Source organism: Lingula anatina, chromosome 2 (genome assembly GCF_051362555.1).
Source record: "Lingula anatina isolate TDL-2025a chromosome 2, LinAna3.0, whole genome shotgun sequence".
NCBI classification, from domain to species: Eukaryota; Metazoa; Brachiopoda; class Lingulata; order Lingulida; family Lingulidae; genus Lingula; species Lingula anatina.
In genome coordinates, this window is record NC_141768.1 from 32,519,869 (window position 1) to 32,545,377 (window position 25,509).

Here is a 25,509-nt window from a genome sequence, read left to right on the forward strand (position 1 = left end):
GTCCGCCTTATTGGACTTCTTACTTTTACACCCTATCTTTATTATGTCACGTTAGGCTGTTAACTAGTGCTACATTTATATTTCTTAATTTAAAAAAAAATAATGTGTATGCAGAGTATGCCATTTTTTATTAGTTTCTTACGTTGTAATGGTTTGCAATTGCATTCTCCAATTCACGTTTGTATTAGCCAGTGCTGGTAACGGCTTTCGTGGCTTCACCAATTTGCCAAACGTTTTTTTTTTTTTCATTTTATGTAAAATATGTTAATTGTGCAGAGCGTAATTGTATTAACTTAGTGTTTTTACATATTTTTCTATTCATTTTTTAAATTTATTTATTTATTTATTTCATTTTTTTAATCACTTTTTTTCTCATTTGCTGTTGAACACAGTCATGCACACGCGTATGTAAAATAAATTGGTTCCTATGGAAGTTTGGACTTCTCTTCGAGGCCCTTGTAAATTTTATGGAAAAAGAAACTAGATGTCTATAGCATAAAATTTTTACAGTCTAATTAGAGTTATATCTAAAACTCAAAACCTTATTTTTCTGATATATGTAAGACATTTACAAAGAGAACTTAACATAGTTTAATGTGAAGCTGAAACATTTTGGATTGTTATCATACATGATCTTTACTGAGACAATTTAAACTGGTTTCATCAATAAACATCTATTTGATGTGGAATATACTTAAAATTTTTTTTTAACTAACTGAGAAGTTGAATGAATTTTAATAGAATTAATCTTAATCTATGGGCAGGCTCTCTGATTCTAAAGATGTCATTTCTTAACATATGTACATATTTACAAAAACTTATCTTAGTAGCAAATAATCCGATTCATAAAGTAATTTTATTAAAACAAATGAGAAAGCTTTTCTTAATCTGAAAAAAAACTGCACTTTCAGTGTTAACAGAACAATATAAACAAACATGTTATATTAACTTTAAGGATCTACCTTTAAATTAACAACCCTTAATTTGATTTGCTATCTTTGAAAATTTACTACTTGGGGTCCCAGCTCTATGCAATGTTGTCCTTGACATCCTTGTAATAAAATGTAGGTTTATCTTTACTACATCCATAGTAACAGCACCAGTCTTGGTTGCCTTGACAACTTTGTATTTTGGAATATGCCAAGCCTTGTCTGTGAAAGAAGCCAAAACATTACACAACGTATACATAAAGTACTAATACTGGCATAATTAAATATCACCGTCTAAATAACGCCAATTAACAACTCATAGGTACCAGTCCATTGCTAGTATGGTTTTCAAAATTGTTTCTATTTCATTCAATGTTGACTGTACTGCTGCAGCAGTCCCCAGCCTCATTGACCTGCTCTGGTCCTGCTTTAATAACACCTTCATCCGACTCACTGACTTTATATTTTCTATCGCTGGCCTTAAAACAGAATGGACTCCAGCTCTGGCTGTTGCCTCCACACTGTGATGTATGAGAACTGGGACAAACTAAGAATTCGCTGCTCCTGTGACAGCTGTCAATACACTGAGGCAAGTAAGGAGTGCTGCTGGAGATGGTCGTGGTAATGGACAGCACCTCGTGCATGCTGGGATAGCCACTGAGGTCAGTGCCCTCAAAGAAACTGGACAAAGCGAGGTCAGTGTCATTGCTTCCCTCCATCACTGGGCAGCCTGGACCAGAAGCAACCAAGGAATCGGTTCCCAAACTGTGGACTAGAGATCTGGCAGAGGGGTCAGTATCACATGAAATGGCAGCTGCCACAAATGGTTTTGGACTTTGCTCTCTTGTGATTTCTTTCTCTTGGGATCTGGTCATGACAGCTTTGGTGTCAGATGGAACTTCACTTTCTGTCAATAAGAGACTAGGCTCGACAATGCCTCCACCCTGAGAGAGGTCCCATTCTTTGCCAGGTGATGATTCCACTGGGTAGGCAGGTACCTTGCTGCCAGGGGAATGGAGGTCGACCTTGGTATCAAGCTCTGGGCCATCCAGGTCATAGCAGCCCTCAATACTGTCATCACTGTAGTATGACTTCTCACTCAGAGAGTCCTCAGATAACACTGACCTGGCCATGAAATCCACACTATTTCTAGACATCAGGTCTCTGTGATCTTCCACTATGGGTGACATCAAGAGCTGAGGAGGCTTCTCTTGTTCCAGTGGCTGGGTGAATACACAGTCCGAATCCAGACTGTCATAAGACATGGACATCTGATCTGAAGACTCAACTCTTGGTGCTGACAGGCAGCTGAGATTCAAACTGTTTGTAACATCTCCACCATTGTCCTGGTTATTGTCCTGTGACTGGCCACTGCTGGAAGAGTAGATGACCTGCCTCTGTGACTGACCACCATGACTATCCATCCCCCAGCGACCTGGATCTGGACACAAGTATGTGCTGTGTTGCATTAGTTGTGGCATTGTGTTGTGTGAGACATTAGAGTCTTTGGGGGCATTGCTTTCCTTTGGTGACACTGGCAATAATCCAGGTATTTCTGAAGTTGCATTCCGCTGAAATGGTTCATTCTGTGCATTGGGCATAATGCTACTTGACAACCTTGGTGAACTGGTGCACACAAGATGATTGCCATAATCTGATCCCCCATCTGTGGCTACATGAAAGAAGCTCGGTGGAATCCACATTGGTGAATCCCCAACAGGACTATTTGTATATATGCCAGAGTCTGGCCTGTGGGAGCTGGGGCTTTGCTCAGTAGCAGAGTTTTGAAGTGGTAGAGATGTTGGTTTCTGTGCTGTCCTGGTTGCCCAGGGTTCTGCTTCTTTAAAAAAATGATTAGTGGCTGGTGCCCGATGTGACACTGGTGAGGCTGGACCCATAGGGGACGTAGAATCATGCAGGTAGAAAGAATCACTTAGTTTGACCCCTTCCATGTGTGTCTTCATATGCTGTGGGTCTGACTTCTTCAGTGCTTGCTCCTCCACTGGTTCTTCATGCAGAAAGTAGCCATCCTTGGCAGTATCACCAAAGCCAGAAAAGGGTTGTACTATCACAGGTTCTTGTTTCATGGAGCATTCTGTCTCACGGAGCCAACTGTCAATATCATGGGGGTCCCAAGTCTCTTCATGGATATCACTCAGAACTCTGTCAAGATTTGGTTTTTTCTCATTTCTGGAGATGCTGGATGGCAGCGTGAGGCTGTCCACACTAGCTTCAAGGGAATCACACTCAGAGAGGCCACTACCATAATTCCCTTCATCTTCATCTTCTGAATTACAGGCACTGGCCTTTACGTCTTTCAGCTCCAATACGATAGGGACCTCAGAACTAGGACTCATCCTCCATGTTGTACAATCTGATGGGAGAGTTTCTGCAAAAGTTGTACATTGGGGTGCAGGTGGCTCCATCTGTGGCAATGCTGTGAGACTAGACTGAGATTGATCACCAATGCTCCTAATGTTCTCAGCTGCTACAACTGCAGTGTCTCTTAAACATGGGAGCACATCAGCAATACCTTCTTGGCTTAAATGGGCTTCTTCCACAGCTGCTATGTGAAAAGGCATATCTACAAAGCTCCAGTCTTGGACAGAGTTTTCAGAACTCTCTTGAATTCCAGGTTTCCTGACTACATGGAACGGTCTAATACTTCTGTCTTTGTCTAAATTTACACCTGTATGGATTTGATCACATGCATCTATAGGTGATTCAATGCAACCAGTACCAGAGCCATCTGAGTTTGACCTCACCAGCTGGACATCATTAGAATGAGCTCCTGATGAAGAATGATTTTCGGTTTCCAAATGGAAACTTGTCAGTTTCTCACAAAGTTCTGATATCATGAAATCTCCTGCTTCTTCTTCTTCTTGATGATCATTAACAGTTGGGACTTCAATAAGTTTCTCAATATTGTCATTACAATCTAGCAGCAGCTGAGGCCCATTAAAACAGACTGCATAGTCAGACCACTGTCCAGTAACATCAGGTTGTGAGGCTAACCTGTACATTTTTGTGTCGCACTCAAACTCATGTAATTCTTCACAGCTGGGCACTTCATCTGTAGTTCCTACCACAGTATCATGATCAGCACTCACTGATAATGGTTGTCTTGAACTTACAAGAGACATCGGAAGAAATGGGGCATCTAGCCCTGACAAGGATTCTGGCTGTTGCTCTGTGATAATGTCAATCAATTCTTCACAGTCAATTTTTTCACAAGAATGACACATGCATTCCCTGGAATCAGTCATTGACACTTCTGGACTAGTTTGAAGAATGTTGTTGCCATCTTCAAAACAAGGGATTAAGTAATCATCGCCACCAGGTGATTTTTCATACTGAGATGGGTCTTTGCTACTGTCAGAAAACTTTCTGTCAACTAGAGGGTTGTCAACCAAAGCTGTGTCCCCCACTCCACTATCGATATTGACACTTGGTGTCTGCACACATAACTCTTTCACAAAAGGCACCATTTCAACACAGAACACACGGCTCTGCCCTGTTCTTTCATCAAAAATCTGCTGGGATAAGGCACCTGCATCCTCATCAAAATCATCATGTAAAGATGCACTGAAACCTTCCTTGCCTTTAGCCTTCTTTGGAAAATTTTTCCTGAATTTTCTTTTCATACTCAGCACCCTTGCCCTTCTGTCCATATTTGGCATTGTACCTTCAGCAGGACGATCAGTTGACCGCTCAGTGTAATCGATCAAACAATCCTTGGACAGTATCTGGAAGTCAGTGACCTGAAAAGAAAAATTATTATTTATATATAATCTCAACAAATGTTATAACCTAAAATTTGTAATAATGCAGATAACATAACTGTGCACAAGCTAAAAGCTTCATAAATGATACTGCAATGCATATTTTTCAGCACACAGTCAGCACAATTAGTAATGCGAAACGCTTCAAATAAGATGAAGAAAACTTTTTAAGTCTATAACCACAATGCTTTTCCTTTTAATATTCACAGAAATTGGTGCAGTGCAGAAACAGTCTAAAACAGGGGATGGGATAACAGTTACAGGAGGATACAGACAAAGAGTCTGATTTTTAAAGGCATTTTGTTAATCCAAAAAGGGAGAATAAGATAATTTTTGCAAACTGGGAGATGAAATATAAGATTAAGTTGACTGGGATTTGAAAAGTGCCTGTGGCTATTGAGCATTATCACTTCAATCCTAACATTTGTAAGGTTTGCAAAGTGGCAAATTATACACCACAAAATAATATCATGGTCCTTTTCTAGTTAGTTTGTTTTTTTTTTTACATGGTAATTCATATACAAAAATAAATGAATGAAATGATAATAATATTGATAATGCAGTCCAAAATCATTAAAAGCAGCATAGCATCTCATGGCATCAAAAATACTAAAACAAACTTCTCTTTTAAAAATTCTCTTTAAACATCAGGCTTCATCCAATATAATATATATATTCATCTATAAAGGCAAAACTCTCCCCAACTGTCAAGCCTGTGGAGAAAAGGTTTCAGCCAAAATCAACAGTGACATGCTTTGAGAAGCAGTTACATCCAACACAAACCCCTCTTCCCCATGCACTGTTAGTAAGAACAAAGAAAGGCATGCACTCACTTGCCCCAGCTTGGGGTACCTGTTTCCTGTGCAGGGGGTCCCTTGCCTTTCTCCCTGCCACCCTGCCAGTCCTCACTGCAAAGCCACGCTTGATCAACTCCTCACCTATATCTATATCCTACAAGATGGGAACAAATAAGCATTTTGATTAATCAAGTTGTAGTACAAATTTAAAAATGAAAATTTAATATCATATGGGCCACTCACATACAGTAGATGGTAAAACTCAAAATTCTGGAGTCTTCATAAGGACACTGAACTCACAGCCACTGTTGTCATGTGACAGTCAGGAGTTTAAGGAATGTAGATAAAAATGGCAGAGCTCAAACCATTTACCATATCATGTGAGTGTTCTGTATGAGATTTTTATCTTCATTTTTTACTTGATCGTTAATCAGTACATTTAAGGGCATGTTTAAAAGTAAAACTGCTGCTGCAATAAAACTGGGTCTGCCAGGATACCTGTTCTGAGTTAGTATCCACGAACTCCAGACTTGGAATAGAGGTCCCAGTGTCCGTTGGCAACAGTTCCGTGGCTCTAGCATTGAGCACTTTCCACTGGGCACAGTAGGTCAGGGTTTCAAAGGCATCCACTGCCTGGTCAGACCACCTTGTTTGGCCACTGTCATCTGCAATTATAGGACATCAACTTTAAAGGCATGCTATAAACATTACACTTTTATATAGCAAAAAAAAACAAGGCAGCAAAGCTGTCAAATGTACAGACAAAAAACAGAAAATAATGATGCAAAATAGGTCATTTTGCCAATTTTGATGCAATAATAAATAATGCTTATAATAGCACTGTTAGTCAACACTGAATTTTAATCATGCACAACAGGTAACATGGTCAATAACAGGAGCTGACCCAGAGATATTTTCTGACAGTATTCCAAAGTATCTTTGTTGATCCATCCTCTATTTTGATGATCTTCCAACAGAAAAAAAAAATAAATATCAGTCAATATAAACTTAAAAACCGAACGTCTTCCGGAAGCTGACCCAGAAGATGGTCTCAATCCATCCCTTCAATAAGATTACAGTATCAGGACCATGAGAGACCAAAGTCACATGATGAAAGTCTCAATATTTGAAAAATGATGACAGTGCATAAAATAATATTACATAATGTTTGAAAACATAAATAACATACAACTGCTTATGTGGAAATACAGAAAATGTGCAGAACTTCAGGCGGTTAAATATCACAAATGCAAGTGTTTGAGAAAAAAGTTATTAAGGAAAATAAACAAAACTAGAAAAGCACTCCGAGAGTGCAGACCTCTGCCCAGGCAGCAATTGTTGATTATATATATATATATATATATATATATATATATATATATAAATTACCTGCATAATTTACCTCCATAATTATCACTGCTTCCTTATTATTAATCTAGCAGAGAGCTTAACCTTTGGGAGTTTACAGGGAGATATCAACAAGTGTGCTTTATGTAATCTCAAATCACAAGTGTGCTTTATGTAGCCTATCAATTAGGCAAATTACTTTATAACTGAAATTAGCGAAGTGATACCCAAGGGAAATTTATAGACTGACCCTCTCAAAGGTCTTTCAGGCCCATAAGTCACAACTTAAGAAGAGCACAAAACAATAATGCACAAAATAGGAGACTACCACTTCTGATGCAATAATACATTATGTTTAACTGCACAGTCAACATCAAATTGTAATTTTGCACAACAGGTAACACCGACGAAAGTAAAAGCATAAGGCTTCAGGCCCATCAGAGTTCAAGTTTATACTTAGAAAGTGCCAGAATGAGAAAAATGAAATTTCACACAAAATTGCATTAAATTCAATAATAAATGATAACCCAATTGACCTGGCTTTCTAATTTGAACTGCATGCCAATCCTAAAAATCATACTCTTAAGTTAAATATAATAATAAATAACACAGTTTTCTTTTCATAATGTTTGCAGTAGCAGTGCAAAAAGATTATTGTCAATTTTGATGTAACATTACATAATAAATTATAGAATAATTATCACCAATTTTTGATTATTGACTATAAATAGCATGAACATGTAGAAAATTTGATTACCATCCGGCTTCATGTCCATGGGAGCTCCGAGTCCCACAATGAATATGCCAAAAAGATAATGAATATTTCACTAAAATGTATAACTTCCAGAAAAAGAAGCCCATTAGACTGCTTTTCCAACTTGGGCTGCATTTTAGTCCTGTGTATCTTTTTTTGAAAGTTTGACAATCATAAGTAACACGGTTTTCCCATCATGGTCATCATGGCAGATGTGGATGATTGAATCTGACAAACTGCAATGATATGAGTTTATTTCCGTTTTGGACACTTGATTACACAATACATGATAACAAGTTTACCATCATTTTTACATAATCAACTAATAATGTTGTAAAGATGCAGGAAATATCAAACAAACACGTTTACGTATCTTATTAGTTCAATAATGAGACTGTTAACATGCCTAAGAATTGAATCTGAGGAAATTTGAAAAAACAGTACAACTTCTAAAATAATGGCCCGATAACGCTGATTTTCGAACTCAACCTGCATTTTTGTAAGATTGACCACTCCTGTGAGTATAATGACAATTGGCTAAGCTGTTTTTCTTATATTGTGTTATTAATGTTGCATATATGTTGAAAAAAGTGAAAAAACAGCATAAAAAAATTAAAAGAAAATGTAAAATAAAACATAACAAAAAATACCAATAAAGCTGCTATTCAAACTTTTAATCTAGCTGTACAATTACTAACATGATATGAATAACCCTATTGAGTTTGAGAATAATAAGGCACTGTTATTCATCTTTAGCATTAATGTAAGCGTTACACAAAATTTTTTTTGTAAACTTATTTTCCATATTAAATAACATTTACCTGCATAATAATCATAGATTCCTAATTATGTGACACAGTTAAGAAAGCTAAACCGATGGGACTTTACAATGAAATCTCAATGTGTGTTTATGTAATCTCATTTAATACCCACTTGAAAATTAATTAAGCAAATTATTTTATAACCCTGAAATAACTTGAAAATCAATTAAGCAAATTATTTTATAACCCTGAATTAACTGCCTACTATCCATATACATTTATTGCACCAAATAGCACTGTACTGCATTGCTTTCAAAACAGAAAACAATTACGATGGTTTTCCAACACAAGCTGCACTTCAGTCTTTTCAGTAAGGTTGATTATCATAAGTAACATGGTTTTCCCTTAATCGCTATCCTGGCAGCAGTATCCAAAATAGGGTTTTCTTTAACTTTCATGCAATATAACATAATACTTAACAGCATAATGACCATCAAATTTTTTATAAAAAAATAAAAGTATCATGGATATTCAGAAAATGTGATATGGAAAGGTCTCCAAGGACATGGAAGTTAGGGTCACACTTTCAAAATGCCAAAATGTTAACAAGAGATAACTGTACTGAAATGATTTTCTTTCCATTTTCAACACCTTTTTTACATAAAACCATCATCAATTAACTGTCATTTTTAAATGATCAACTAGGAAAATTGCTGACATAGGAAAAATATCAATAGAACAATTTATAATGTCCAATTAGCTCCATTTGGAGATTCTGAACATAGTGAATGATTGAATCTGACGAACTGCAATGATGAGTTCCTTTCCATTTTTGATACTTTATTACGCAATGCAGGATAATAAGTTTACCGTCATTTTTATATAATCAACTAACAATATTGTTAAGAAGCAGAAAATGTTAAAACAACACTTTAACATATCCAATTAGTACCGTTATGAGACTGTTAACATGCTTAAGAATTAAATCTGAAGAAAAACCACTTATATACAAAAAGGCTAATAACTTCATCAAAACTTAACTGATCAAGCTTATTTTCAAACTTGATCTGTATACTGGTCAGATTGATCACTCCTGTGAGTTGCAAGACAAAAGGCTGATTGGTTTTCCTTAAAATACGTTATCAGTGTTGCATGTATGCTGAATAAAGGGGAAAAAACAGCATTACTTTTGTAAAAATAGTCCAATCATGCCAATTTTCAAACTTGACCTGCGTATTATAAATATTCACCAGTTCTGTAAATTTCAATCCAAGGAAAGGAAATACATTTTTACACTTATCATGTTATCAGTGTTATAAAAGTGCTGAAAAAATTGAAAAAAAAAAAAAAAAAAAAAAAAAAAAAAAAAAAAAAAACAGGATAACTTCCATAAAAATTGCCCGATCTTGCTGATTTTCAAACTTGACCTGCATATTATGAATATTCATTAGTTCTGTAAGTTTCAAGCCAAATGAAAAAACTGTTTTCCACTTATTGTGTTATCAGTGCTGCATATATGCTGAAAAAAGTGAAAAAACAGCATAAATTCCCTAACAATAATCGAATCATGCTCATTTTCGAACTTGACTTGCGTATTATGAATATTTATCAGTTCTGCAAGTTTCAAGCCAAAAGGTAAATTGGTTTTCCACTTATGGTGTTATCGGTGCTGCATATATGCTGCAAAAAAGTGAAAAAACAGCATAAATGCCCTAAAAATGACCCAATCATGCTGATTTTCGAACTTGACCTGTGTATTATGAATATTAATCAGTTTTGTAAGTTTCAAGCCAAAAGGTAGAATGGTTTTCCACTTATCGTGTTATCGGGGTTGCATATATGCTGAAAAAAGTGAAAAAACAGCATAAATTCCCTAAAAATGACCCGATCATGCTGATTTTCGAACTTGACCTGCGTATTATGAATATTCAGCAGTTCTGTAACTTTCAAGCCAAAAGGTAAAATGGTTTTTCACTAATCGTGTTATCGGTGCTGCATATATGCTGAAAAAAGTGAAAAAACAGCATAAATGCCCTAAAAGTGACCCGATCATGCTGATTTTCGAACTTGACCTGCGTATTATGAATATTCATCAGTTTTGTAAGTTTCAAGTCAAAAGGTAAAATGGTTTTCCACTTATCGTGTTATCAGTGCTGTATATATGCTGAAAAAAGTGAAAAAACAGCATAAATTCCCTAAAAGTGACCCGATCATGCTGTTTTTCGAACTTGACCTGCATATTATGAATATTCATCAGTTTTGTAAGTTTCAAGTCAAAAGGTACAATGGTTTTCCACTTATCGTGTTATCGGTGCTGCATATATGCTGAAAAAAGTGAAAAAACAGCATAAATTCCCTAAGAGTGACCCGATCATGCTGATTTTCGAACTTGACCTGCGTATTATGAATATTCATCAGTTCTGCAAGTTTCAAATCAAAAGGCAAAATGGTTTTCCACTTATCGTGTTATCGGTAAAAGTGCACGGCGACGGCGACGGCGACGGCGACAGCGACGGCGACGACGGCGACGACGGCGACGACAGACGCAGATGATGGCTATATGTACAGACACATCTGTGTCTGTACATAAAAAGAAAAAGAAAAAAAGAAAAAAAAAACAAAATCTTATCAATATTGCCATCCAATACACAAGGGTTCTTAAAAAATTCAAGGATCAAGTTTGTATTTCTTGATTACTTCTAGTTATAATCTATTCAAGCCACTAAATATAAACAAAAACCTGATTTTTTTGTATAAATTTATCCATAAATCACTATATTTGGCTAAAACTATTTTTTTTTTCATATATACACTAAAAGTATTCATCATCAGAAATGAATATTTCACAAAAGCATGTTTATAACAAAAATCCAGGTAAAAAGGTAACAAAAAGATGAATGAATGACACCGTTAATGCCAATAAACAGGTTTACAAGGGTATTTTTGTAATATCTTCTACCATTAAAGAAAATAAATCACATTCTGATAAAGTGCAACTTTTAAAGTAATATAAGAAGGAAATAAGGATCGAAATGTTATTCCCAATGCCTAACAATAAACTTCACAATTGCCCTACCTTGTACAGGTTCCACATTGGCTAGACTACACTCTACTGCTTGAAACGGTAGTTGTAGGAAGTCAGCTCTAAAAATAGATGATGGTTTTTCTCTCATCAAGAGGGCTATATATGATTAATCACCTGTTGGAAATGTCAGTTGTCTGATGAGTTCAGTCGACAGGTGGAATCTCAACAGGTGAGGCAAGGGCCTCAGTTCAACTGAACTTTCTACTTATCATAATGTTGTTGGTGAAAACGTAAATCATTTCCTAAGCTACTCGATGTTTTTTTTTTTTTATCCATGAGGCATGACGTTTTGCACATCATAAATACATGTGCAGTCATAAAGAATAAATTCACTTATTTATTAATTTTTATACAGGAGACAGTGACAAACCTTTTTTACCAAAATTTTGTTCTTTGGTGTAAATAATTATTTTGAAAGCTGTTTAAATTTTGTGAATTAATGATATTCCATTTGGGCTGTAATGATATTCCATTAGGACTTTCATTTTAAGCATAAAACATCACGAAGCTACATTTATATATATATGACCAAAACAAAGAAATATTTACAAAATATCCAAAACAAAATTTTAAAAAAAGTTTGTAAACAAAAGCATAAAAAGCAAAATTACACAGCAATGCACTTACCGAAGTTTTCTCAGTTTTTCAACTGCCACATAAATGCTGTCACCAAAATCTACAAAATAGACATCATAGAGCCCTCCATCCATCTGTTGTACTACTCTAGCTCTATACCAGTTGTTGTCGTGTTCAAATGGAGCAGCCACCAGGTCTCCTAGCTGGACTGACATGCAGGTGCTGGTCTGAAGTGACAGGTATGGAAAAATTTATGATATAAATCATCTGATATTGATAAACATGTCCAAATGCCAGCCACTAACTGATATAAGTGTAATTCAAACTGACTTTTCTACTGATAACATAGAAATCAGTTTCAAGTCCCACTCTTTTTAATATTTTTTTTCATACCCAGTTTGTAAATTAGGGTAGATCTTGGATTAAATTGGATCTTATGTTACCTGAAGGTACTCTTCATCCCTGTAGTAAGCTGTCATGTCCTGTATAAGCCTGTCCAGCTGTGTGGACTGAGAAGAGATCATCTGGACCCAGAAATGTCCTGGATTCTCCACAGCGGACACATACACCTCCAGGTAGTGGTGGTGGTCTGGCCATTCTGTCACTGTGTACGGCAGAGAGGGGGCACACCATTCCAGTGCTGGAGTGTAAAACAGGGAAATAGGTTTTTTTCATTTTCTTGAGCAATAAGGCTTTTAAAACAGATTAGTTGTTTGCGATCAAATTTGTGATCGTGAACGCAAAATTAAAGACTAAAACGGCTATATCATGTTTTAAAAAGTCGGTCATGTTATCATGTAATAGAGATTATCAGAAAGAAAATTTGAAGGACAACAACAAGGAGAATATATTATGCTGGATATGAGACTAACTCCCATCATCAAATGACTAGCCAAATAATCTAGGTACTGAAATGGCTGAAAACCAACAGGGTTTCTTTTCTAGAGTGGCCACCATACTGAGAAGCCCTGTAGACCTGGTAAACCTCCGAGTCAATAATCCATCTCGCTTTCCAGAATAGTTGGGTCATTCATATTCCTGATCTACTGCACTGCCTAGACAAACCATAATCTTAATACAACCTGATAACCTTAAAATAATTTAGTGGTAATTATGAAATAGTTTATTTTCATAACTGTAAGGTCAGATTATCAAATACCCTCTCCCAAACTCATTATTTAGACAACGATTGGCAGAAATCTACCAGGGGCTTACATTTATCTGAACCTGGCGGCCTCCTAGAGGGAAGTACTTGGTTTTGTCTGTCCATTTTCTGGCCCTGGGCTTGGTGTTCATGGCCCCGCTGCTGTGTCCGATGTGATGCATTCACAGCTAGTTGGGCTTGAAATCTGTCTTCTTCTGAAATCTTCTCTTGTATCAAGCTCTTCAAAAACACACATGTCAACGTTTCAAACAATAACAACAGTGCTTCCAATTTGAATGAATAAATTATTTTCTAAAATGATTTATCAACCCATTCATTAACAACACGTCAGTCATGTGACTGTAATTTTTTTGGCTTTTTTTTTCAATTGTTTTTATCTTAAAGGACTTGGTGCATTTTCAAGTCTGTAAATATATTCCGCATGCTGTGGTTATTTGTCAGTTGTAGCATGAGAATGAGATAGAAATAAAGTTGAGTGACCATCAAATATTGCACAAATTATCTATGTATGAAGTTTTTTATTTGAAAATATTAGAAATATTAAAATATATTGTTAGGGACATGTGAAAGACCAAAGTAACAGGCAGTAGATACATCTTTGCAAAGATATTGTGAGGTCACTGCTCAAAAATCTAACCTTAACACAGAAATCAATTCAGTTCTAGGAGGCAGTAACATATGATTTAAAAGTTTTATTTTACAGCCAATGTTATAATCAACAATAATACATGAAGCCTGAAATCCAAAACCAACCTTGGCATATTTTATCTGTTCTAAACTGCCTTTGATAGTGATCAGTCTCACTTCACTTTGATCTCTTGAGCTCTCTCTTTCAACATCAATTTTGGCCTTGGATGTTCTGGAAATTCCTCTGACAGTCTCTCCTCTCCTGCCTATAAAAAAATTAGAAGAATTATAAGGCTTAAGCCCTTTTCACATCCTGCAGTATACTTAGAGATACAGTCTGTATCAGTTCACTTTGAGAGATCAACTAAACTTTGATAGCCTGGCTATTACACTATATGAACACAACAGAGTCACAAACAAACCTTTCATACTGGCAGTGGATAACTGATTAACTAAAAAGTAGCAAACTTGTACAGAACTTGTGAAAGGTAGTTCAACCCCCTGTATCATAATTTTCATGTCAGGACCCTTCAAAATACCACCAATACAAATTGTATTGCTAATTACATACACTGTGGCACTCGAAAAGAGCCTTACATGTGATTATGTTTATAAATACTAAACAGTATACAACATGAATGAATGAGGTCATAACTGTCATTCTATGTAGAAGGCATGAAGAAAACTACAGGGCCAAAAGAGCCTCCAAGAAGGCCATTAAAAAACTTTAAAAATATAAGGAGTCTCAGATTTAATTGAAATTATAAACACCACCTTCCCTTCTGAATAAAACCTTCTGAATAAAACTATCTAGAATTTTCCATCAAAGATATCTTGACCACGGACTAAAAGACAAACAAAAACTGATGAAAACACACACTCCTTGGTAAAGATACAAAGAAGATGGAGACAGGTGGACAGGCTTTAGAAAACAAACCTGAGGTTTTACAATGCTGTCTATGCTGCAGCACACTTACCAATGATCCTCCCTACTGCTTTCTGAGGAACATACATTTCCTCCACTAACTGAACTGGCTGGGCAGCAATCAGTTTTCTTATCATGAGCTCAGCCAGCTGCGCATTCTCTGGGCTTCCTCGGACAATAGCAATGCGCTCAGCATTCTCTGTTGGACCAACGTCATCCTTGAAGTTAATCCTTGTGCCACTTTTCTCCTGAACCTTAAAGAAAAAGGAGAATATATTCTCTAAATCTGCATTTGTATTTCACTTGAAATAAATACTTAGGTGGGTATTTTTTTCCTGCAACTAAGCATGACTCTCATGCTCATATCCCAAAGTATCATGTCATCAAACAGTAAAACTTCTTTAGATGTTAATGTCATTTCACCATAATTCTTATTGTCATTTGTTTCACATCCTTGACATTATAACAAGCTAAACCTTTAAATCTCTAGTCTTCAACATCTCTGACATCATGTAATTATAAGGAACAATTTACCACACATACTAGCTGCAATCTAACAGATATCAGGTCACACCACCACAAAATATTACCTCTTTAATCTGAGCCCCTTGCCTGCCTATGACAGCGGCCACTGCCTCCCTGGGGACCTTGACTTCAATCACAGTCTGTCTGGAAGTCACTATTTGCTCCTGCTCAAGAGTGTCCTCATCTAAAATACAAAAGAGAAATAGACATAAAAATTTTACAAAAAATGAAGTAATATTCAAAGTTCATAATATATGCAACTTATTGTTGCAGCCATACCAATGGCATAAAATAATTATCATCTACCTGATTTTTCATTAATGAAAAATGCTTATTTAATGATCCTATTCCTTAGTTAAAGTGGCAGAGAAGATATCATTACGACTTTCCTTAAGTTTGTAAAACAAGGCAGCAAAGCTGTCAAATGTACAGACAAAAAGCAGGAAATAACAAAAAGGCTACTGTCAATTCTGATGCAAAAGTACATTATGTTAAACTGCAAATTCAACATCAGATTCTAATTATGCTCAACAGGTAATACCAATGTAAGTAAAATGTGTAACAAACATAAGGCTTCAGGCCCTTGGGAGTTCAAGTTCACCCTTTGAAAATGTAAAACTTCCAGAAAAAGAAGTCAATTAGTTTGCTTTTCCAACTCAGGCTGCATTTTAGTCCTGTATTTCTTTTTTGAAAGTTTTGGCAATCATAAGTAACATGGTTTTCCCATAATGGTCATCATGGCAGCAGCACCCAAAATTGTGTTTTTTTCTATTCTGATGCAATATTACATAATGGTTACCAGCATAATGACAATCAATTTTTAATAATAAAATATACGTATCATGGATTTTCAGAAAATGTGACAAGCATGGGTCTTCAAGCCTGTGGAACTTCAAAGTCACACCTTGAAAATGCCAATATGTGAAAAATTAAAATTTCACAAAAAAACTGTTTAACTGGCAGATTGCATTGCCTACTGAAGCTATATTTTAGTCCCATGTTTCTTTCCTGTAAGTTTGAGAACAGTAAGTGACATGGTTTTTCTTAAATGGTCATCATGGGAGCAGTGCCCAAAATAGGTTTTTTTTTCAAATTTTGATGCAATATTACATAATGTTTAACAGCATAATGACCATCAATTTTTAATAATAAAATATTAGTATCATGGATATTCAGAAAATGTGACTAGCAAAGGTCTTCAGGCCCATGGAACTTCAAAGTCACAACTTGAAAATGCCAAAATGTAAACAAGACAGCACTGTTCTGAAATGTTTTTTTTTCCATTTTTAACACTTTTTTAACATAAAACAAAATTAATAGGTTACTGCCATTTTTATATGATCAACTAAGAAAATTGATGAGATGTGAAAAATATCAATAGAACAGTGTTAAATGTCCAATTTCTTCCATTCTGAGATTCTGAACATAGTGAATGATTGAATCTGACAAACTGCAATGATATGAGTTTATTTCCATTTTTGAAACTTTATTACACAATACACGATAACAAATTAACCATCATTTTTACAAAATCAACTAACAATGTTGTAAAGATGCAGGAAATGTCAAACAAACACTTTAAATATCTTATTAATTAAATAATGAAACTGTCAACATGCCTAAGAATTGAATCTGAGAAAATGTGAAAAAACAACATAACTTCTAAAATAATGGCCCAATTATGCTGATCTTTTAACTCAACCTGCGTTTTAGAAGGATTGACCACTCCTGTGAGTTTAATGAAATTGACCTATCTGTTTTTCTTATATTGTGTTTACAGTGTTGCATATATGCTGAAAAGTGAAAAAACAAGGCAGCAAAGCTGTCAAATGTACAGACAAAAAGCAGGAAATAACTATGCACAAAATAGGCTACTGTCAATTCTGATGCAAAAGTACATTATGTTAAACTGCAAATTCAACATCAAATTTTAATTATGCTCAACAGGTAATACCAATGTAAGTAAAATGTGTAACAAGCCTAAGGCTTCAGGCCCATGGGAGTTCAAGTTCACACTTTGAAAATGTATAACTTCCAGAAAAAGAAGCCAATTAGACTACTTTTCCAACCCAGGCTGCATTTTAGTCCTGCATTTCTTTTTTGACATTTGGCAATCATAAGTAACATGGTTTTCCCATAATGGTCATCATGGCAGCAGCACCCATAATTGTTTTCTTCTATTCTGATGCAATATTACATATTGGTTAACAGCATAATGACCGTCAATTTTTAATAATAAAATATACGTATCATGGATTTTCAGAAAATGTGACTAACATGGGTCTTCAAGCATGTAGAACTTCAAAGTCACACCTTGAAAATGCCAATATGTGAAATATGCTGAAAAGTGAAAAAAAGCATGACTTCTACAATAATGGCCCAATCATGCTGATTTTCGAACTTGACCTGCGTTTTATGAATATTCATCAGCTCTGTAAATATAAAGCCCAAAAGTAAAACTGCCTTCCACTTATCGTGTTTACAATGAAAGTGCAAGGCGCCGGTGACGGCGGTGACGACGAAGACAGACGCAGGTGATGGCAATATGTACAGACACATTTTTGACACATCTGTACATATTTACTGTACTGTTTGAGAACAGTTAGTGCCATGGTTTTTCTTAAATGGTCATCATGGGAGCAGTGCCCAAAGTAGGTTTTTTTCAAATTTTGATGCAATATTACATAATGTTTAACAGCATAATGACATTCAATTTTTAATAATAAAATATTAGTATCATGGATATTCAGAAAATGTGACTAGCAAAGGTCTTCAGGCCCATGGAACTTCAAAGTCACAACTTGAAAATGCCAAAATGTAAACAAAGACAGCACTGTTCTGAAATGTTTTTTTTGCCATTTTTAACAATTTTTAACATAAAACAAAATTAACAGCTTACTGCCATTTTTATATGATCAACTAAGAAAATTGATGAGATGTGAAAAATATCAATAGAACAGTGTCAAATGTCCAATTTCCTCCATTCTGAGTTTCTGAACATAGTGAATGATTGAATCTTACAAACTGCAATGATATGAGTTTATTTCCATTTTTGAAACTTAATTACACAATACACGATAACAAATTAACCATCATTTTTACAAAATCAACTAACAATGTTATAAAGATGCAGGAAATGTCAAACAAACACTTTTAATATCTTATTAATTACATAATGAAACTGTAAACATGCCTAAGAATTGAATCTGAGGAAATGTGAAAAAACAACATAACTTCTAAAATAATGGCCTGATTATACTGATTTTTTAACTCAACCTGCGTTTTAGCAGGATTGAGCACTCCTGTGAGTTTAATGACAATTGGCCTATCTGTTTTTCGTATATTGTGTTTACAGTACGTGTTGCATATATGCTGAAAAGTGAAAAAAAAGCATAACTACTAAAATAGTGGCCTGATCATGCTGATTTTCGAACTTGACCTGCGTTTTAGTAAGATAGATTACTCCTGTGAGTTTCATGACAACAGGCCTATCGCTTTTCCTTGGAATGTGTTTACAGTGTTGCATATATGCTGAAAAGTGAAAAAAAAGCATAACTTCTACAATAATGGCCCGATCATGCTGATTTTCGAACTTGAACTGCGTTTTATGAATATTCATCAGCTCTGTACATATAAAGCCAAAAAGTAAAACTGCCTTCCACTTATCTCGTTACAATAAAAGTGCAAGGCGCCGGTGACGGCGGTGATGGCGACGAAGACAGATGCAGGTGATGGCAATATGTACAGACACATCTATATATATATATTTACTGTATTGTTTGAGAACAGTAAGTGACATGGTTTTCTTAAATGGTCATCATGGGAGCAGTGCCCAAAATAGGTTTTTTTCAAATTTTGATGCAATATTACATAATGTTTAACAGCATAATGACCATCAATTTTTAATAATAAAATATTAGTATCATGGATATTCAGAAAATGTGACTAGCAAAGGTCTTCAGGCCCATAGAACTTCAAAGTCACAACTTGAAAATGCCAAAATGTAAACAAGACAGCACTGTTCTGAAATGTTTTTTTCCCCATTTTAAACAATTTTTAACATAAAACAAAATTAACAGTTTACTGCCATTTTTATATGATCAACTAAGAAAATTGATGAGATGGGAAAAATATCAATAAAGCAGTGTTAAATGTCCAATTTCTTCCATTCTGAGATTCAGAACATAGTGAATGATTGAATCTGACAAAGTGCAATGATATGAGTTTATTTCCATTTTTGAAACTTTATTACACAATACATGATAACAAGTTTACCATCATTTTTACAAAATCAACTAACAATGTTGTAAAGATGCAGGAAATGTCAAACAAAAACTTTTACATATCTTATTAGTTTAATAATGAGACTGTTAACATGCCTAAGAATTGAATCTGAGGAAATGTGAAAAATATGCTGAAAAGTGAAAAAACAGCATAACTTCTACAATAATGGCCCGATCATGCTGATTTTCGAACTTGACCTGCGTTTTATGAATATTCACCAGCTCTGTAAATATAAAGCCAAAAATTAAAACTGCCCTCCACTTATCGTGTTTACAAGGAAAGTGCACGGCATCGGCATCGGCATCGCCATCGCCATCGGCATCGGCATCGGCGACGACAGACGCAGGTGATGGCAATATGTACAGACACATCTGTGTCTGTACATAAAAATGCATGATCTCAGATAAACACTATAAAGGAAAATACTGACTCAAAACAGCATGCAAACCTTACAATAAAGAGAATCAAATTTCATGGACCATTAATATCAGAGAACTGGGGGGGGGGGTTAAATTGTATAGTAGGGAAGAAGCAAAGGGTTCCTCACCTTCTTCCCCCCTCTTGAGCAGCATATAGAGCAGCAGACCAGTGACTGGTACAGCTACCAGCAATGCCAGCTTCTGTACAGACGGCCACTGGAACATTATCACAGCTCAGATGACATCTGTTGAATACAGGGACCAAACTGCTGTAGCATCATTCTGAAAGAAACGGAATAAAATCAATGTTTATTATCGTATGGTATTTCTCTGTGGTGGTTTATTTCCCTATGTAGTTAGCTAGATAATTATTATGTGAAAAAGTGTTGTACCATTAATTATTAATATTTCTTGCAACAAATTAAGGAACTGGTTCCTTCTTGTTATAATCATAAATCTATCCCGTGTGCCAGCTCCATTAAGCTGAGTCAATACATTACATAATCAAGCTGGCTGTTCCCACATGATATAAAAAAAATAGAATTGAGCAGTCATGTTCTCCTAGCCCAATAAACCACAACTATCTGTAGTAACTGATATGTTTCAAACTTAAAATTATTGTAACTGAAACATTTTCCATTACAACTGGTTAAAATATGCTATTGCATTGCCTCTAGTATATTTAATTCTTGATCCCGCAGCCCTTGAAACACTGCAGTGGTGCTTATTGTCTAAATAAATAATGCTGGAATGACATATTTCTGGATTTCCACAGCAACCTCTTGAAAATACTGATAAATTGCTCTTATTCAGCATTTTTTTGCTACTATTCTCAGTCTCTTTTCAAATATTTTTGATCCTACATTACTTAAACAGTATGCCTACCAGTACAGTTTCAGAATCCTAAATAATCTAAAGAACAATCTAATGTCAAAATAACTTCCACATCTAAATCTAAACAACCTGATAATCTATTAACTAATTAACTGCAGATATCTATCATTTTTACCCAGTTTGTTTGATATATTCCCATGTCTGCAGAGTTACTTCAAACCATGAAACACCAGTTATGAACCCCCAAGTTATATCATACCGCTATATATAGCCTACCTTATACTGTACTTCATGTAAGTATGCATCCTATAGGTCTGCCAGCATGACTCAGGATGTTTACAGTAGATCATATATTTTTAGTCTCTGATTTTGATTCCATTCAGGTAAGTACTTTGTATTAGAATAAAAAAAATGTCTATCTAAGCTGCTTGACCAGAGAGATAAGGGGTGAGAGGGACTGTGTGCGTGCGCGCGCGCGTGTGCGTGCGTGTGCGTTGGGAGAGGGGTTAGAGTGCCATTTCTGCCATTTTTATGGCATTATGATCTATATTACTTCAAGCCAAATGTCACAGGTTAACATCTCAGTGGCACTGTGTATGTACAGTTTATATGTCTCAGGTATGCACAACGGTATTTGTTCAAGTAATCAAACAAAAACAGATATGGCAACTTCATCAAACTGAGAATCTTTCTGAAAGATTACACTCTTGGAGCGTAAGGGAAGGGAACCTAATAACTGAAAAGTTTAAAGTTGTTGCCACCATGACAATGAATTAAGTTCTTATCCCACCTAGAAATTGTCTTACAAAATACAATTTTATTCTATGGCAAAAAAATGGGCTTGCTTTGAGTCATTTACTAAAGAAAGACATGTAATTCGATAGAGTTAATTTATATATGCAATATTGTATAAATCAGTGACTGGATTTTCAAAAAAAGAATGTGACATATCTTAATCCATCATTGCTCTGGTGATCCATTAGTGATCAGCAGATGTTCTCAGAAGAAGAAATGATTATACTTTATCGAGCTAGGCAATGCTGTAACCACAAGACACTTAGTATGAGATTTTCCAAAATTGTATATCAGTTGGCAACAAAAGGCCAAGACTTTTCAGCTGTGTGTGACAATGACCATGAACTACAAAGGGCAGAAGGTATAAAATGAACGTTTAAGCAATGTTTTCCATGTTTCATGGCATACAAATCTTTCTTTGGAGCTTATAAAAAACAAAAACTCCTTTTATTAATTGAAAATATTGCCTACACCATACCCTTTTTAGACCTGAAGAATTTATCTATTGAATGAATGCTATGAGTGAAACCTTGTCAACTTTTTTTGATGCACTTGAAAAATCTGCTGAGATAATGCTGTTAGTGGCCAGTTATTAATAGGTACCCATTTGCCTGCTCTAACATAGCTATGTATACGGTAATTCTCCAATCTATACGAACGCCGCAATAATTACGAACGAAACGTTTTTTCTCTGAATCTGAATTTTTTGTCTCCGTTCTGTACGAACGATCGCTAAACTCACCTTGGGCACAATTTAAATTTTCCGAACGCAAGAAAGTGTGCCCAATTGAAATTCGCCCCATGATTCGTCAAAGCGAGTTTTTAGACCACCGTTCTAAACAAAGGAAGATTGTTATCATGTATTTGTGCTGTTTTTGAATGAGACGATAGAAGGACTCAACCTGCCCGCCGGCAGCTGCAGGCCAGTTTTAAAACCCTATTGTTATTTAGAAATTATTGAAAGCATCAGTACACATAAATTACTTACTGTTTATTATCATTTCTTAACTTCTGCCGGCCGACTAGATCATCAACATCCACCATCGGTGTTTCACCGATATCTGGTTTCCAGTAAAATGTATAAACGTGAAACCCCACGCACAACAGAAGAGTATGAGAAATCCATAGTCAATGATCGAGTTTTTTATTTGTTTTTGGTAGTCATTCGGAAATTAATTTTTTTAAGAGAAGTTCCTTCTTGTATTGTACTGTATTTATTTTTCTAATTTGAGTTGTGATAAAGTTCATGCTTTTTTTGTTTGTTTGTTTGTTTTTCCTTGTTAAAGACCTTGTCAACAACTATTAGGTAAACCACACTGATATTGGTGATTGTGAAAAATAAAGGTGCCGTATGACTTTATACAAATTTGCCTGCAGTTTTCTGTATTTTTTCTAATTAAGTTTACATTGATTGCGTGCAAATTAATATTCTGTAAAAGACTTTCATAAATAGACGTGAATTGAGCTGATGTTATTTTTTATATCAAGTATAATCTCTATTAACATCAGTGATATCTACTGTGAGGAGTTTCAAGTATTTTGTTTTGGCGGAAGAAATTTATGTAAGCCTAATGGGGGGTGACATTATTAATATTGCAAATTTTCTATATGTGAAATCATATTAAAAGTAAACACGCAATGAATAAAATATGCAACTGGATTCGCAAATATTCTTGTCTGTTTTTGACAGAAGTTGGGAAAAACGATGTTGTCCTGTCTTGGTAAAACATAACAGGGAAAAACGATGTTGTCTTGTCTTGGGAGAAATGTAACTCTTTAGTATGAAGAAATTGTTGAATTCCCGACTTTTGTTTAGTTTGTTTTTATTCATTGCAATATCGCAAGAATAATTTGTTTGTGCTAAAAGCTGATCACAGTGATTTAATCTGAAAGTAATGCTTACACTTAGCAATGTTAGGTAAGTGGAAATAACTTCCGGTACAGCCGTATTCCATTCGTATTTCAATGGATACGAACGCGTGGCAATTTTTAGCAGACTGAATTTCAAGCCTTACGAACAAAACGATTATCTTCCAAAAATAATTAATTTAAATCGTTCGTATAGATTGGAGAATTACCGTAGCTACATGTACTTCACTGACTGAGTTCATTATTGGCATTCAGTGATTTAAAGAAGTGGAGCAATTAAGAGAAACTGCCTGTTAACATTACCACCGTGTTGTTAAACAAAGATCCACGCGCTGCACAACACAGAAGAAAGGGGCTGAGAAGTTGAAAAGTTTGAGATGTTTTGACATAACTTTTGACAGCCACCCCCCCCCCCCCACCCACCCACCCACCCAGAAGAAGGCAACATCTAGGGGCACCATTCGAGTAGTTTCAATAACTTCTTCGCCATTAAACACCATTTGAATTTAGTGCATCTTTAATAAATCTACCAGTATTAGAATATACGTGTATATATATATATATACTATATTATATTTATATAGTGACACGGTTTCTGTGAATTTGTTGTTAGAAGTTGGAAGACCATGGGACGTGGATTCATATAATTTCTTTTGGATCTAACAGCACTTGAATCCAAGAATCCAACGGTGCTCGGATTAACCGGTTCCTTAATGTATCCAATGACCCATCGGTAACGGGAGTATCGTGATGTGCAACTATCAGCACAAAAATATTATCAGCATGCATGAATCTCTCTAGCACTTACCTCACCTTGCTTCCTTTTCTGATCTTCCTGTCAATAAGAGTGCATACTTGAAAGCCCGAGTGACTTGAAAGCGCGGGAAAGCGAGTTTTGAAAAAGACGAATAAATTTGTCATGTTGGGGTTTTCGTGTATGAATTTATATATTTAACCGCTGATAGTAAATTCACGAGCTATGGACAGTGTGCACATATGTCAGCTTTTGACCAGTGCACAAGTAGCCAGCAGATACTGAGTACCCAATGTGATTGATTGGGAAGTATCGGTGCGGGGGAGTATCGGTGTGGGGTCGTATCGATGCGCATAATACCAAAAATTACTGAGGGGGATTATCGGTGCGGGGAAGTATTGGTGCAGGGGAGTAATGGTGCGGGGGAGTATCGGTGTGGGTGAGTAACGGTGCGAGGGAGTAGGCCTATCGACATGACCCCGCGAGGGGTGTGCCCCTCTTTACAGTGGCGGATTTAGAGGGCTTGGGGGCTAACTCCCCTCTCCTCGATTTCTGAAAAAAAGGTCCTCTCTTGAATTTAGAATTTTGACTAGTTCTAAATCGTACCAAATAGCACCGTTCAGCCTCTAAATTAGTCTAAAATAATAAAAAAAATTCGGGGCCCTTCAGCCGGCCCCGAACCCCACGCCAAGGGGGAGGGGGTGATTTCGTATCCGCGGACCCCCCCCCCCTTTCAAAAAATCCTGAATATGCCCCTGTGAAGGCAAGATGCTTTTTTGCTTTAAATTAATATTGTTAAGTAATTAAATTATATACTAGTAATTGATTCACAGTAGGCCTACATTTTCTATATCAAATGTTAAAATTTTTGATAGTTGACAGCGGCGGATTTAGAGGGGGTCAGGGGAGTCCGCCCCCCCCCCCCTTCGATTTCTGAAAAAAAATAACACCACTGGTCCCCGCTTGAAATTATAATTTTGACTAGCTGAATCATAGTTCTAAACCGTACCAAATGGCACCGTTCGCCCTCTAAAATACCAATTTTTTCGGGGTCCGAAAAGGGATAACAACTGTTCGTATGATATCCATATTTCACAAAAAATACATTGTAAACAACTCGTAGAAATATAATAAATTCTGTTTATGTACATTATCCACTTTGTATGTTTTTGCTGGCTTCAGTGGCATTTGTAGCAGACGTGACACTGGCAAGCTAATGAATTTAGTGGGAGTGGGCACATAAACGAAACATTTAAAAACATAAAAGATTATTTTACTACA

General features: G+C 35.8%; 1 protein-coding gene across 2 annotated transcripts; it reads right to left on the minus strand.

Annotated features, from left to right (window-relative positions):
• Nucleotides 1-97: 97 nt before the first annotated feature.
• Nucleotides 98-24,340, minus strand: LOC106180249 (uncharacterized). 2 transcript variants are annotated; one of them, XM_013564192.2, is made up of 12 exons: nucleotides 24,283-24,340; nucleotides 20,105-20,258; nucleotides 15,339-15,457; nucleotides 14,801-15,002; nucleotides 13,950-14,089; nucleotides 13,247-13,415; nucleotides 12,475-12,671; nucleotides 12,083-12,258; nucleotides 11,447-11,514; nucleotides 6,007-6,173; nucleotides 5,564-5,662; nucleotides 98-4,690 (listed from the first exon to the last, which is right to left on the minus strand). In XM_013564192.2, the coding sequence occupies exons 2-12, from the start codon at nucleotides 20,199-20,201 to the stop codon at nucleotides 1,295-1,297; spliced, it is 4,830 nt and encodes a 1,609-aa protein (XP_013419646.2). In that variant the 5' UTR covers nucleotides 20,202-20,258; nucleotides 24,283-24,340; the 3' UTR covers nucleotides 98-1,294. The 2 variants fall into 2 exon arrangements, with proteins under 2 accessions (XP_013419646.2, XP_086861674.1); XM_087005548.1 differs by lacking the exon at nucleotides 24,283-24,340 and adding an exon at nucleotides 20,986-21,210.
• Between the last annotated feature and the right edge of the window lie 1,169 nt (nucleotides 24,341-25,509).

Coding starts and splice junctions, on each gene's coding strand:
- LOC106180249 (XM_013564192.2), bottom strand. CDS start 20,201: ATGTTCCAGTGGCCGTCTGTACAGAAGCTGGCATTGCTGGTAGCTGTA. Junction 13,416..13,949: donor AACAGATAAAATATGCCAAG/GTTGGTTTTGGA, acceptor GTGTTTTTGAAG/AGCTTGATACAAGAGAAGAT. Junction 12,672..13,246: donor GCCGCCAGGTTCAGATAAAT/GTAAGCCCCTGG, acceptor TTTACACTCCAG/CACTGGAATGGTGTGCCCCC.